General features: G+C 45.3%; 1 protein-coding gene across 1 annotated transcript in view; it reads right to left on the minus strand.

The window, feature by feature from the left end:
* The window catches only part of LARGE1 (LARGE xylosyl- and glucuronyltransferase 1), a 405,800-nt gene that overhangs the window by 17,049 nt on the left and 372,465 nt on the right, over positions 1-16,286 (minus strand). Inside the window, exon 12 of the mRNA XM_080936852.1 lies at positions 2,599-2,877. Within this exon, the coding sequence (XP_080792978.1) occupies positions 2,599-2,877 (279 nt within the window). The remainder of the gene's footprint in view (positions 1-2,598; positions 2,878-16,286) is intronic.

Genomic DNA, 16,286 nt, shown 5'->3' on the forward strand with positions numbered 1-16,286 from the left:
CCCTGCATATGTCCTTCACCAGAGGAATGGATACGGAAAATATGGTACACTTACACAATGTAGTACTAATCAGCTATTAAAAACAATGACTTCATGAAATTCTTAGGCAAACAGATGGAACTAGAAAATCTCATCATGAATGAGGCAACTCAATACAAAAATTAACACACATGCTATGCACTCCCTGATAAGTGGATATTAGCCCAAAAGCTCAGAATACCCAAGATATAGTTCACAGATCACATGAAGCTCAAGAAGAAGAAACACAGAAGTACAGATGCTTCAGTCCTTCTCAGATGGGGGAAGAAAAATATCCATAGGACAAAATATGGAGACAAAGTTTGAAACAGAGACTGAAGCAAAGGTGATCCAGCCCACATACAGCCACCAAACCAAGACAATATTGCTGATGGCAAGAAATACATGCTGACAGGAGCCTGTGCTTGCTGTTCAGAGGGTGCCAGCCCTTTAAAGTAATACACAGTTGAGAACATCCATGTGTTACTGGATTTGGACATGGGTCATCTGTAAGAAGAGTGAGTTCTCTTAACTGCTGAGTCATCTTTCCAGCTCCCAAATATTTAATAATACTAAAGCATTAAAATAATTCAGATCCTCTGCAAAAACATAAAGAGTAATTGCAATTCTGTCACAACTGCGATGTGACTCCACACCTGGAGAATGGCTCTTCCTTAGATGGACCTATGAACTCTCTTAAAGAATGCCTTTCGGTCAAGGTCTGTAAAAACAATTTGTGGAGAAACATGAAATATTTCAAAATTCGTAACAAGAATCATATGGTGACTCTTGAACTAAGCAAAATAACTTGTGGTGTTATCATGCATCACATGTTGCTTAGCACTCCATCAGCAACTTTAAGTCATTGTCCAGTAACACACAGGGAGGAAACATAAACATAAATTCCTGTGTGCCATGTTGTAAAACATGCTGCCCATAAGGTAAAGTCAGGAAATAGACCACTGAGGTAAGGGTCAGGCCTGTTTACTTTAAGTTTTTGCAGTGAAGACCCCTTGAGTGCTTCTGAGGAAAATCACATGATGAAGGTGGGCAGAGTGTAGCCCTCCAGCTTCTCTCTTCTCAGTCTAAGTTGAAGCTGCTCCTAACTTCTTACCTATTCATCTAGTATGTAGCCTAGCATCTTGCTGACTGCCAAACTTCCCAAGCTGTGAGGGGTGAAACAGATTTGAGGATTTAGTCTGACCACATGTAGTAGGTGGGCTTGTTCTACTTAAGTGGGATATTGTCCCCCAGTTGGAGCTGGACCTGAAGAAAAATTAGAGAATGGTGTCTGGCAGTCAAGAATTCACTCACTGGGAAATCACTCACAGCTCCACCCACTTCTATGGCTGAAAGTTATATTGCTTGGGGCCACTCACCCTTTGGCTCTCTGACAGGTGATGGGGATCTTCCATGTGTACTAGGAAGGAACTGATGCCATACTATGTCACACAGCACTTTGTAATGACATTCTAATGAGGTTGAATACATAGTGTAGGATACCTTCTCTTGCTAGAGAAAGAGACAGAGACAGAAAGACAGAGACAGAGAAAGACAGAGACAGAGACAGAGATAAGACAGAGAGATATCAATCCTGGGAGTTAATATACAGCCTATTTGGAATAGTCAGAAACCCTAGAGCAGCTAGGTAAGGTAGAAGCCTGCCAGACACTCTTCAACTCCCATGGTTGTCATCTCTCTGGACTCAAGCTTGCTATTTTGTCTCTCCAAGCCTTACTGGCCCATGGTATAACATAGGGCAGCCCCACAAGCATTTGAGACTTGATATATAAATCCTAAAAACACAAGATTCATAAACCATCTTTAGGGATATGTGGATCCTGGAAAGCAGTATATTAGACAGAGGAAATACATGCAGATAAATGACAATTGGAATAGGACCCTTTAATGATGTTGTTAGATCATATGACTTTACATTTCTCCCATGTACAATTTTGAGTTGTATGAATTCTACAATACCTTTCAATGTATATTATTTATATTAATTGAATCACCCAGCCTTAAAGCATTGTACTGCTTTCTGCTCTGCTATGTGAGGAAAGGTAAAAAAGGACATTGGATATTCATATGGTTCTGTGGTTGGCTGTCCTGTGTTGTGACTCCCCAGCTCCTCTCATACTAGGTATGTTAAGATAGGCCAGCATCTTTCAGTCTTGTTCTAAAGTTTCTCATTTGTAAAATGAAGACAACAATATGACCCATGGCAGGGGATGTAAAAGGAGAAAACACAATGATATCTAAACTGTTTGTCTACTGCAAAGTTGGAAAAGTGGCAGAAGTTTTTAGCAAGAGAGATGTTTCCACAGCAAAATAATATGCCATTATGGAAAATTGGGTCTAGTCTTCATGGAATAATAGAACATAGTATACACATTCCAAACCAGTAGGCAGAGGCCATCACTGGACAGGTCCATTTTGGATTGTAGTTTTCCTACCTATGAAAGCTAAATAGCAGACTAAACAATGGTCCAGATGGCTTTGAGATCCAGCTTTTCATGAACCTGTGTGACTACCAGCCTGAAGAGTAGATAGAACAGCAAGGTCTCCTGGGTGCCTTACCTGAGGTACTCATAGAGCCCATACATAGGCAGGAAGTCAATGTCAGACAAGAACATGTAGGGTGTGCTGATGTGCTTCATAGCCACGTTGCGCAGGAGGTTGACGGGATAGAACTGACCCTCTTTGTACACGATGTGATAGGCCACATTCTGCCGGCTCATGAGCACCTCGGATCCCTGGGCATAGCGGAGGAACTGCTGGGCTTCTGCATCCGACAGGTAGAGGGCCAGACTGATAGGTCCCTCCCAGTGTTTACAGATGGCCTCTAGCATCTGTAATCTGGAAGAGAGGTGAAAAAAGCAGCATTAGCAGGCCATCTTCCAGCCTCTGTCAGCTACAAAACCAAATCTGTTAACTAATTATGACTCAGTCCCTTATTAGTAAAGCAGACACAGAACAACTACCTTGTCAATTCTAGTCTTTCTCTACAACTGACTGAATGATATCAACAGTCACACACACTCTAAGCCCCACATTCATCCGTAGAGGTGCAAGGGTTTGGCTAGGTGTTCCCCCAAAAGTTCATGTGATGGAAGCCAGTTCTTCAGTGTTGTATTACTGAGACTTTAAGATATGGGACTGATGGGAAAGTAGATCAGTTGCTACCCTTACTTAGAAGGGGTGAATTTATTTCTAATGGGATTTCAGTTGATTCCCATCAGTGTAAACTACTAATAAGTAAGTAAGTAAGTAAGTAAGTAAGTAAGTAAGTAAATAAGTAAATAAATAAAGTGACATCCTTGGCTTTGTATCTCACCAGAGGCTTTTGCCTTATTGTGGAAGTCCAGTGACTTTCATTGAAGAGAAAGGTGAAGATGGACATAAAAGAGAACACTTTTAATCCCAACAGTCAGAATGCAGAAGTAGAAAGATCTCTGGGGGTTCAAAGCCTGGTCTCCATATTGAACACCAGAACAAAACACAGAGAGATACTCTGTCTCACAAAAGCAGTTCAGAAGGAGAAGAAGTAGGAGGAGTAGCAGGAGGAGAGAGAGGAAGAACAGGAGAAGGAAGAGGAAGAGGAGGAAGAAGACACAGAAGTAGAGGAGGAAGAACGGTTTTCTGGTTTTCTTGATTCCTTTTCTGTAAGTAGCTATTTCTCAGCTTCATTGTCATATTTTAACAGACAAGGGACTCTTTGGTTCCCAACATTTACAAGCATTTTTGTTCCTATCAGCAAACATTTAGTTCACCAGAGTCTGAATCGGTTGCTACAGTTTGGAGTTACAGCTTGTAGCACTGTGAAATAAATAGATTTCTTTTCTTTATAAGTACTTAGGTTCAGACGTTTTGCCGCAGCAACACAGAGTCAATATTGTGAAAGAGGTGGGCTGAGTATGTGTGTGACTATAATATAAGGGCTGAACTTTCCCAGCCCAAACTCCCACTTTCTCTCCCCAAAGCCTTAAAAAGGTATGCAAGTCTTCCAAAGCACTACTAATCACCTTCAGAAGCTTGATCCGAAGGAGCACAAGCACTAAATGAGAAATAACTACAATTACTGACAAAAATCTGGTATGCCAGACATCTTCCAGAATTCTCAAAGCACTGCTGTGCAACTTCCTGTGAAGAAACTGCAGCTCTAGCTTTGATCTGTGAACTCATTGACACGATATTTATAGACAGGTAACTTAATGGGCTATGGAAGTTGGTGAGAAAAGAACAAAATTAGTGTTTTGTAAAAGAAATAGAAAAAACCCTAAGAATAATAAAAACTCAATTGTATATGGGGTACCTTGGGTTGTACCATCTTCAGTTTTCACCATTTCCTGTTCTAGAATATCCTGAGCAGCTGTGCAAGGCTGAGATGCACCTGGTAGCTAAGCATGCCCTCTTTTCAGGACAAGGGAACTGCTGTACAGCTAGCCTGGGCTACATAGTGAGTTCCAAGATAGCTTGGGTTCCCTCAAGTATCTGGTGTAATAAAGTCTGTGCTAAAGACAGAGTTAAAGCCCCTTTCAGTGGTTCTTTCCCTCTACTCAGTGAGAGTTGCCCACACAAACAACAATCTACTGGCCAAAGGCCCTGCTTTACTGGGGCAATTGCAAAAAAAAAAAAAAAAAAAAAAAAAAAAAAAAAAAAAAAAAAAGATACCACGCATTTCCAAGCTTCTAAACAAAAAGGAAACAGTCACACATGCTTCTGTTTAATGACTTTTTCCTTGGATTTCCAGAGCTTTCTTACAATGATTCTGTCATTGGTACTGCTAAGATCTGCAGTTTCTTTCACTGGAGAGGATTAAGAGGCTCATGAGAGTTAAATACTCTGTGCATTCTGTCCTCTGTTAACCATGGGCAACTGTACAGTATTTAAAGGCTTCTGGATGTATAACCAAAGAGCAAGAGTGCCTGACTCCTCCTGTGTCAGTCCTGCTCATCCTCCTCAGCAGGGGGCGCTGCTGAGGCATGGGGAGCAGGAGGAGTATTTAATTGGAGAAAAGATGGCTTACTCTAAGCTCCAGTAAGGATGTGGAATAAAAACACAGTCAGTGTACTTAAGGTTCTCAAGAGTAAGGTGCTGTTGATATGAAAAATAAGCCAAACTTTATAGAGGATGGTGCCAAATATTTTCAGGAACTGCAGGGCGGAATTAACAGAAAGGGTTATGCTGCTGGTTTCTGTTGGATTCCATCAGCCACAAACCCTCCAAACTTCTTCCACAGTGGTCACCATTCAGCAAGGATGTTCACATTGATAAACTGAGGTTCCCAGCAAGGACAGTGGCATTATAAAATGTGACACTGCAATGAAACTCTTTCTACCTGCTGCTAGTCAACCGTATGGTGGCTGCTATGAGATTTGATATTCAAAATTACTACAAAGGGAAGTGATTCCTTAAAGAAAGCAGCAGCCTTAAATTAGGAGAGTGGCTTTACAGTCAAGTCTATTTGATCCAAAAGCCTAGGATCCACGTCACTAGTAAAGGGGTATGTTAGGATAGAACACATACTCCCAATCCTTTCCTTCTCCTCGTCTGTCTCCCCAAATAAGAATGCTGTGATCATTTCTTTTCCGGCTCATAGTGGGGAAGTAATGGCAGCAGCAGTATGAAGCCATTATTATATAATGTCTACGGGCAGGAAGCAGGGGGGCGAAACAAACTCTAATGATCCATTTCTTTCAACAAGGGTCTACTTTTGTAAAGCTTCCACTAGCTACAAAAAACAAAACAAAACAAACCAAAACAAACAAACAAAAAAAACCCAGCACCAATAGCTAAGGTACAGTGTAGGGCACAGTGTCTTATCATATAAAATGGGAGACACTCTACATGCAAACCACAACAAACATGTTCTTTACATGCTTCCAAGTATTCTCTATTCCTTCCTCTTTTTTGGCCCCTCTTTGGTTCTGCCACAAAGGCCCATCTTTCTCATGGCTGTTGTTCTCTACACATGGTCCTTCAGAAACATCCATTCCTATGCAGCTTCAAATGATATAAAACTCTGCATCATTTTTGGTCTCTGACCTGGAAAGATGGGGCAGCCAGAACAGCCAGGTTCTGGGCAAAGGTCAATTAAAAATTACTGTAAGTTGTTGGGAAAATATTAAAGTTACATATGTATGTGTTCCAAATGGAATTGTATCTTTTTTTTTTTTTTTTTTTTTTTTTGTAAAAGAGCTGAGTTCTAGAGAGGAAGTGTTTGCCAAAAAAATTAAAAAAAAAATAAAAAAAAAGGATAAGCTGACCCAGAAAATAGATCTAGAGACTTGAAGTTCTGCCTCTCTAAGTTTTCCCCAATTCAGCACAGAACTCACTACTGTCAAAAAGTGAGCAAAGGGCTCAGAATCAGAATGTTATTAGATTTGATCTCTGAGGTATATAGTATAGGTGGGCAACTTGTGATGGTGTTTTGATGTCAGTGTACATATATGTTCACTGGGAATAAGAATATCTTTGGTTAATTACAAAAGCTACCTAACTCGCTCTATCAACACTTCCTGTTTGACACACTCTCACATGTGTCAGCCCTGGTCATGTCACTTGTAATAGTTCACGAAGTATTAATAAAATCGAAGTTAGAAGCATTAAAATTATACAGGCACTTGGCTTTGATCCTCAGCACTATTGAAACTCCACAACACGCCCTACCTTGTGAATAAGTCTACATTACTTAGCTTGATTATGAGCCACATGCTCAAGTAGTTCCACCTACACATAGAAGACTGTCTTAGCTAACAGCAGACATCTGAAGGGACCCACAGGCACTAGTCCAAAGATTTGGGATAGTTTATTAAGCAGCAAAAGAAAATGTGATTGGGTTTGCTGAGATAATTATAGAAAGTTTGTGGTAAAAAGCTGGATACACAGGTTTTCAGTACCTGAAAACTATAACTTCCTCATTTCTGCCTCTCAAACAGCCTTTTATATAACAAATGCCTATTATTGTCAGTATTCTCAGGATGCTAGATAGACATGATTTTTCTTCCATTTTGGGGATCTACAAAACAATAGTGGAGAAGACAATACACTAAACACATTGAGGGAAGTTCAGATAGAACCATATGCTAAGGATGCAAGGAGCAGGAACCCAGAAGACTTAAGAAACAGGAACTCCGAAAGGGCTAGGGGTAGCCCTTCTGAGGTGGTGAAACTAATGACCTGGAGCTACGCTGCTTCTAGTGTTCAAATCCCAACTCCCACAGTGATGGCCTTAAATGGAGGGAATTCTGAAAAATGATTGTGTCATAAGGATGCACCCTTTGTGACTAGGACTAATATTTTTCATAAAACAGGGACCTCAAACAACTGTTCCTTGAGTAGACTATACCTATATTTAGGTATAATTAAATTACTTAATTTATGTAACTCATTTTTGTAAACCCCACACCCATACATACATTTTTCTTGTATGCACAAATCTGTATTAAACTATCTCCATTAACCATGCTCTATGCTTTGAAAGGCTTCAGAAAGATTCCCTGCTCCTTATACAATGTAAGGACCAAGTGAGAATAAAATCCTTTAGAACCAGGAAGCAGCTCTCAAAAGATTCTGAATCTGTCAAAATTTAATCATGGGCTTCAAAACCTCTAGAATTATAGAAAGTGAGTTTCTGCTATTTGAAAGTTCTTTGGATAGTCTATTTTGTTACAGTAGCCATAGTGGACTATGCATGGTGGCAGACTGGACTCAGCACTATAGAGGCAGACACAGGAGACAAGCAGATTTCTGTGAATTCAAGGCCAGTGTGGTCTGCATAACAAGTTCCAGATCAGCCAAAGATATTGTGAGAACCTGTTTCTTCTATGGTAAAAGAGAAGGAGAGAGAGAGAGAGAGAGAGAGAGAGAGAGAGAGAGAGAGAGAGAGAGAGAGAGACAGAGAGAGAGAGAGACAGACAGACAGAGAGAGAGAGGGAGGGAGAGACAGACAGAGAGAGAGAGAGAGAGAGAGAGAGAGAGAGGGAGGGAGAGACAGAGGGAGAGAGAGAGAGAGAGAGAGAGAGAGAGGAACAGAGAGAGAGAGAGAGAGAGAGAGAGAGAGAGAGAGAGAGAGAGAGAGAGAGAGAAAGAGAGAGAGAGAGAGAGAGAGAGAGAGAGAGAGAAAGGATGGAAGAAAGATATGAAGGAAGAAGGGAAGGACACACACACACACACACATACACACACACAATTCTTTGAAAGCCCTGGGGAATAGGTTATGAAGAGTAAAAGGTTGTCAAAGGACACTGATTCCTTGCCCTAGGGCCCTCTCCTCTGCAGGAAATCGCTCCCGGAACTTTTTTGAGATTTGAGTTCCCAAAATAACCACAGAAGGTCTGGATGACCCCTGTGGAATGTTTCAACGCCCTAGGTGTGCCCCGGGTGTACTGATAAAAAATGTATGATTCTTCCCCTTTGAATTTCCTCATGTCCCGTTTGAATTTCCTCATTCTCCCCCTGTCCTCCCCCTCTTTTGTGGTTTTTGCCTTTATAAACCCGTTACAAGTTCAGGCCAGGGTCGAACTCCTCTACCCCTGCGTGGTGTATGAGTCTCGACCCCAGCATGCTGGCCTGAGATCTAACTCTGTTTCACTTTCAATAAACTTCCTCGTGCGATTGCAGCAAGTCTGGTCTCGGTGCCTCGCTGGGTGCGCGCCTCTCCTGAGATTTGAGTGAGAGTCTCCCTTCGGGGGTCTTTCATTTGGGGGCTCGTCCGGGATTTATGCGACCACCCAGGGGTCCTAGACCTACTTGGAGGTAAGGATTTTCTTTCCTTTCTTTCCTCGTTGTCCTGTTGTGATTCTGTGTTTGTAAATTGTGATTCTGTGTTTATGGATTGTTCAGAGGTCTGGTGCGATCGCAGTTCTGTTTTTGCAAACGCTCTAACCGAGTCTGCTCTTCCAAGGGAGGAGCAGAGTGGACGGGGATAGACGTGTCCAGGTGTCCGCCGTTTGTTCGCCCTGGGAGACGTCCCAGGAGGACAGGGGGAGGACCAGGGACGCCTGGTGGACCCCCACGGGGAAAGTCAGGAGATCAGTTTTTCTCCTTGACGATCTGTGTCAGAGGGCCAATTCTGGGCCATCTGGCTCTTTTCAAGATTTCGGGTCGACTCCAGGTCGGCGACTGACTTTGTCTCTCTGTTTTGTAGTATCTGTGAGTGTTTTTTTTTTTTGTGTGTGTGTCAGAACTAGAAATGGGCCATACCGTGACGACCCCACTAACACTGACTTTGGACCATTGGACGGACGTTAAGACAAGGGCTCACAATCTTTCTGTTGAAGTTAGGAAAGGACCGTGGCAGACTTTCTGCTCCTCCGAATGGCCGAGTTTTGGCGTAGGATGGCCTTCGGAGGGAACTTTTAATCTATCTCTTATCTCTGCTGTTAAGCGAATTGTTTTTCAGGCTTCAGGGGGACACCCCGATCAGGTTCCATACATCATAGTGTGGGAGGACCTGGTCCAAAACCCGACATCCTGGGTGAGACCCTGGACAGCAGGGGCAGAAACGGCAATGGTGGCCGTGGCCGCGAAACCAAAAGTACATCCTCCAGACAAGCCGGCACCTGCTCCATCGGCCCCCACGCAGATCTATCCTGAAATTGATGATTGTTTTCTTCTCCTCGACAACCCTCCACCCACATACCCTCAACCGGCTTCTCATGCAAGTGCCCCACAGGCGCCAACTCCCACTGACTCCCAGACGACCTCTGAAACAGGACCAGCGGCCGGGACCCAAAGCTGCCGGGGTCGAAGCCCAGGGGGAGATGGCGCGGGGCTTGGCTCTGCTATTGCCCTACCATTACGGGCTTATGGACCCGCCCCAGCTCCGCGAGAACTAGTCCCGCTACAGTATTGGCCGTTCTCATCAGCCGATATGTATAACTGGAAAACTAACCACCCCTCTTTTTCAGAGAACCCCTCAGGCCTGACGGGACTCCTTGAGTCCCTGATGTTTTTTCTCATCAGCCCACTTGGGACGACTGCCAGCAGATTTTGCAGGTCCTCTTTACTATGGAAGAGAGGGAGAGGATCCTCCTGGAAGCTAGAAAAATGTTCCAGGACCAGATGTGACCCCCACCAATCTCCCTAATCTTATAGATCCAGCTTTTCCCTTGATCCACCCTGACTAGGATTACAACTCTGCAGAAGGTAGGGAGCGTCTCACGGTCTACCGCTGGGCTCTAGTGTCAGGTCTCAAGGTAGCCACAAGGCGACCAACAAATTTGGCTAAGGTAAGAGAAGTCCTGCAAGGTCCAGTGGAGCCACCCTCTGTCTTTTTAGAGTGCTTGATGTAGGCTTACAGGAGATATACCCCATTTGATCCCTCCTCAGAGGGACAGCAGGCAGCTGTAGCCATGGCTTTTATAGGACAGTCGGCCTCTGATATCAGGAAGAAGTTACAAAGATTAGAGGGGCTCCAAGATTATACTTTACAGGAATTAGTAAAAGAAGCAGATAAAGTGTATCATAAGAGAGAGACTGAGGAAGAGAAGCAAAAAAGAGAAAAGAGAGAGACAGAAGAAAGAGAGAATCGGCGTGATCGCCGCCAAGAGAGGAATCTGACTAGGATTTTGGCCGCTGTAGTAAGTGGAGAAAGGTTAGAGAAAGGACAGTCAGGGTACCTGGGCAACAGGGCAAGAAGACCCCCGGGCAGACAGAGACCACGACTTGAAAAGGACCAGTGCGCCTACTGTAAGGAAAAAGGGCATTGGGCCAGAGAATGCCCCCGAAAGAAACAAAAGGGCCCCAAGGTGCTGGCCCTTAAAGAAGATTAGGGGGGTCGGGGCTCGGTCCCCCTCCCCGAGCCCAGGGTAACTCTCTCTGTGGAGGAGAACCCCATTGATTTCTTAGTGGATACCAGGGCTGAACACTCGGTCTTGACTGAACCATTAGGACAATTAGGATCGAAAAGAACTCTGGTCATGGGAGCCACTGGTAGTAAGCTTTACCCCTGGACAACACAGAGAAGCTTAAAAATAGGAAAGAGCCAAGTGACTCACTCTTTCCTTGTGATCCCTGAGTGCCCTGCACCTCTTCTAGGAAGGGACTTGTTGACCAAACTAAAGGCTCAGGTCCAGTTCACCTCAGAGGGGCCGGAAGTCACCTGGGGGGGAGGCACCTATAGCATGTTTGGTTCTGAATCTAGAAGAAGAGTATCGCCTCCATGAACCCAAGACTGGAAATTTGCCCTCTAAGGAATGGTTCGTAGCTTTTCCAGGAGTTTGGGCAGAGCAAGCAGGAATGGGACTGGCCAAACGGGTGCTGCCAGTTGTGGTCGAATTAAAAGCAGCCGCCACCCCCATCTCAGTCAGGCAGTACCCCATGTCTAGGGAAGCTAAAGAAGGCATTCGACCACACATCCAGAGGCTATTACAACAAGGCATACTGATTCCTTGCCAGTCCCCCTGGAATACCCCCCTCTTGCCAGTACGTAAGCCTGGATCCAATGACTATCGGCCTCTCCAGGACTTGAGAGAGGTCAACAAGCGGGTACTGGACATCCACCCGACAGTGCCCAACCCCTACAATTTACTGAGTTCCCTGCCGCCGGAGTGGTCTTGGTACACTGTTCTAGATTTAAAAGATGCCTTTTTCTGCATCAGACTACATCCAAGTAGCCAACTCCTGTTTGCCTTCGAATGGCGGGATCCCGAAGAGGACACACCAGTCAACTGACCTGGACCAGGCTTCCGCAAGGATTCAAGAACTTGCCAACTCTCTTCGATGAAGCTCTCCACCGTGACCTTGCGCCCTTTAGGGCACAGAACCCCCAAATCTCTCTTTTGCAGTATGTAAATGATTTGATGCTTGCAGCCTCGACCTGGGAACTGTGCCTTAATGGGACCAAAAAGCTTCTAAAAGAATTGGGTGAGTTGGGGTACCGGGTGTCCACAAAGAAGGCTCAATTATGCCATCCAGAAGTTACCTACCTGGGATACACCCTCCGGGAAGGGAAGCGGTGGCTCACTGAAGCCCGAAAGAAAACTGTGATGCAGATCCCGACCCCCACCACTCCACGACAAGTACGTGAGTTTCTGGGAACGGCGGGTTTTTGCAGACTCTGGATACCGGGATTTGCCACTTTGGCGGCCCCTTTGTACCCCCTGACTAGAGACAAAGTCCCATTTACATGGAAAGAAGAACATCAAAAAGCCTTTGATAATATAAAGACTGCCCTGCTCTCAGCCCCTGCTTAGGCTCTGCCAGACCTGACCAAAACTTTCACTTTATATGTTGATGAACGGGCTGGAGTGGCTCGGGGAGTCCTGACGCAGGCCCTGGGTCCTTGGAAGTGGCCGGTGGCCTACTTGTCAAAAAAAACTAGACCCCGTTGCCAGCAGTTGGCCCTCCTGTCTGAAAGCCATTGCCGCAGTAGCCCTGCTCGTCAAAGACACTGACAAGCTTACCCTGGGTCAACGTGTTACTATAATCGCCCCGCATGCCTTAGAAAGTATTGTTTGGCAGCCCCCCCCCCCCCCGACCGCTGGATGACAAACGCTCGAATGACTCATTACCAGAGCCTGTTACTAACTGATCAAATAACTTTTGCTCCCCCTGCTATCCTCAACCTTGCCACCCTACTCCCCGAAGCAGGTGACTCTACTCCTGTGCACTGATGCGCTGATGTCCTGGCCGAGGAGACTGGAGTCAGAAAGGACCTGAGTGATCAACCTTGGCCAGGCGTGCCTAGCTGGTATACGGATGGCAGCAGCTTCGTGGTGGAAGGAAAAAGAAGAGCAGGAGCAGCGGTGGTAGATGGGAAGCAGGTACTATGGGCCAGCAGTCTCCCCGAGGGGACTTTTGGCACTAATTCAAGCTCTACGCCTGGTAGAAGGTAAGGCTATCAACATCTATACTGACAGCTGCTATGCCTTTGCCACCGCCCACATACATGGGGCCATCTATAGGCAGAGGGGCCTGCTCACATCGGCAGGGAGAGACATTAAAAACAAAGAAGAAATCCTGGCTCTTCTAGAAGCCATACACCTACCCATGAAATTGTCCATTGTCCATTGCTTAGGACATCAAAAGGGGACTGATCCAGTTACACGGGGAAACCAGATGGCAGATCAGACAGCCAAACAAGCCGCCCATGGAACCGCAGTGCTAATAGAAGAAACCAGAGGTTATCCACCAGAGCCCCCTGAGCTCCCACACAAAGACTGTGCCCTGACTGAAGATGGGCAAATTGTCTTACCGGCTAAAGAAGGGCAAGACTATGTAAAAAGATTACATCAACTAACTCACCTCAGAACTGAAAAACTTAAACGCCTAATTAAAAGTTCCAAATACTACGTTCAAGACCTACATACCATAACAAAACAGGTAGTAGAGACATGTCAAGCCTGTACTTTGACCAATGCTGCCCGACTGTTCAAGGAACCTGGAAAAAGAATGAGGGGAGATCGACCAGGAGTTTATTGGGAAATAGACTTTACTGAAATTAAGCTGGGAAAGTACGGTAATAAATATCTTCTAGTTTTTATAGACACTTTTCCAGGATGGGTAGAAGCCTTTCCCACAAGATCTGAAACTGCTCAGGTGGTGACCAAGAAGATACTAGAAGAAATTCTGCCCAGGTTCGGGATTCCCAAGGTAATCGGGTCAGACAACGGCCCAGCTTTTGTTGCCCAGGTAAGTCAGGAGTTGGCCGCCCAGCTGGGGACTAATTGGAAATTACATTGTGCTTACAGACCCCAGAGCTCAGGACAGGTAGAAAGAATGAATAGAACTCTAAAAGAGACCCTTACTAAATTAGCTATTGAGACCTGCGGCAAAGACTGGGTGACCCACCTCCCCTTTGCACTTCTTAGAGTTTGAAACTCGCCAGGGCATTTCGGCCTTACCCCTTATGAAATCCTACATGGGGGACCGCCCCCCCTTAACGAAGTCTTGCGGGATATTGGATCCTAGCACTAACTCCTCCTCCTCCTCTGTTCTATTTACCCACTTAAAGTCCTTAGAAGTTATTAAAACACAGATCTGGAGTCGAATCAAAGAAGCCTACACTCCAGGAACCACCGCGGTGCCCCATGGATTCCAGGTCGGAGACTCAGTCCTGGTCAGACAACATCGCGCTGGCACGCTTGAGCCCCGGTGGAAGGGACACTACCTGGTGCTGTTGACTACCCCCTTGGCAGTCAAGGTCTACGGGATTGCTGCTTGGGTCCATGCCTCCCATGTAAAGAAGACACCCAGTCAAGGCAGAGATAACCATGAAGACAATTGGACAGTGGCAGCTGATGACAATCCTCTTAAGCTGCGCCTTCATCGTAGCCCCAACCTTGGGTAATAACCCCCATTCCCCTCAAAAATTAACCTGGGAAGTGCTTAATGAAGAGGGTGACGTCGTGTGGTCAACAATCGCAGTGCACCCCCCTTGGACTTGGTGGCCTGATCTTGCACCCGATGTCTGTAAGTTAGCAGCCGGCTCTATGGCCTGGGATCTTTCCAGTTATACCAATTTAGAAAAGCCACCCCCAGAAGAACAGTGTGTCCCTCATGGCATAGGGAGCACACTGGGGTGTTCAGGACAGTTTTTCCGAGCCAACCTTCAGGCAGCAGACTTCTATGTCTGCCCCAGACAGGGACACGCCAGGGAAATGAAGAGACGGTGTGGAGGGGCCTCAGACTATTTTTGTAGTAAATGGGGATGTGAGACCACAGGGAGAAGCCTACTGGAACCCTTCCTCCGCTTGGGATCTAATTATAGTTAAAAAGGGTCATAGGCCAGGGGAGCCAGAAAATGGGGAAAGAGATCCATCCAAATACCCGGCTTATAGGACTGGGTGTGCCTCTGAAAGCTCGGGTAGCCCCTCAGGGACCGTGCAAAGACAGTTATTGTAACCCTCTAAATATCAGCTTCACCTCACAGGGAAAACAAGATCGTCAGTGGGTAAGAGGAAACCATTCGGGATGGAGAGTCTATACTGGCAGAGGGAACCCTGGATTCGTTTTTGTTATTAAGATAAAGATAGAGAGTCCACCCACACGACCGTAGGCCCCAATTCGGTGCTTGATAACCCTGTACCCAGGCCTGAGAGACCTCCTCGTCTCACTCTGTCACCAAAGGAGGACTCGTATCCGCTTTTGACCACACTTTCCTATCTCCCTATGAGAACTGAGGACTGCCTTTTCAATCTGCTTGATAGTGCATTTGTTGTTTTAAACCGCACTAACCCTGCTGCTACTCAGTCCTGCTGGCTGTGTTTTGCTTTCAATCCCCCTTACTAGGAAGGAATAGCTCAGCTATGAAGCTATAATGTTACTTCTGACCACGCACGCTGCCCCTGGGGAAGCCAACGAAAGCTGACCCTGTCTGCAGTAACAGGAACTGGGCAATGCATAGGAAGAGTACCTACCAGACACCAGCCCCTCTGTAATGTAACTATCTCCAACCTGACAGCAGGCCCAGATAAATACCTAATACCCCCTCCTGATACCTGGTGGGCTTGTGGCACCGGCCTGACCACCTGCCTGCATACTTCACTATTTAACAGTACTAAAGACTTTTGTGTTTTAGTCCAACTGGTGCCCAGGGTCATTTATCATGATGATACCTTGTTTATAGATGAATTTGACCACCATACTCGATACAAGAGAGAACCTATAACTTTGACCTTAGCTGTCTTGTTAGGACTCGGAGTGGCAGCAGGAATTGGAACAGAAGCAGCTGCCCTCATCCAACAACCTTACTACTATAATGAACTCAGAGCAGCTATGGACATGGACCTAGGAGCATTAGAACAGTCCATAACCAAACTAGAAGAGTCATTGACTTCATTATCAGAGGTAGTGCTATAGAACAGGAGGGGATTATATCTGCTTTTTCTAAAGGAAGGAGGGCTCTGTGCTGCCCTAAAAGAAGAATGTTGCTTTTACGTAGATCATTCTGGTGTAATAAGAGATTCTATGGCAAAGCTTAGAGAAAGACTAGAAAACAGGAAAAAAGAAAGAGAAAAATACCAAGGATGGTATGAAAATTGGTTTAACCGGTCACCCTGGTTCTCTACCCTAGTCTCTACTTTGGTCGGGCCTTTACTCATTTTAATGCTAATCCTAACCTTTGGGCCATGCATCCTCAATAGACTGGTGACTTTTATGAAAGAAAGGGTAAGTACTGTACAGGTAATGGTCCTAAGACAACAATACCAGATATTACAAGAAGCTGAGGGATCGCTCTAAGATTAGAGCTTATTACAAAAAGATAAACGGGGGAATGAAGAGTAAAAGGTTGTCAAAGGACACTGATTCCTTGCCCTAGG

This window comes from Micromys minutus (genome assembly GCF_963924665.1).
Source record: "Micromys minutus genome assembly, chromosome: 24".
NCBI classification, from domain to species: Eukaryota; Metazoa; Chordata; class Mammalia; order Rodentia; family Muridae; genus Micromys; species Micromys minutus.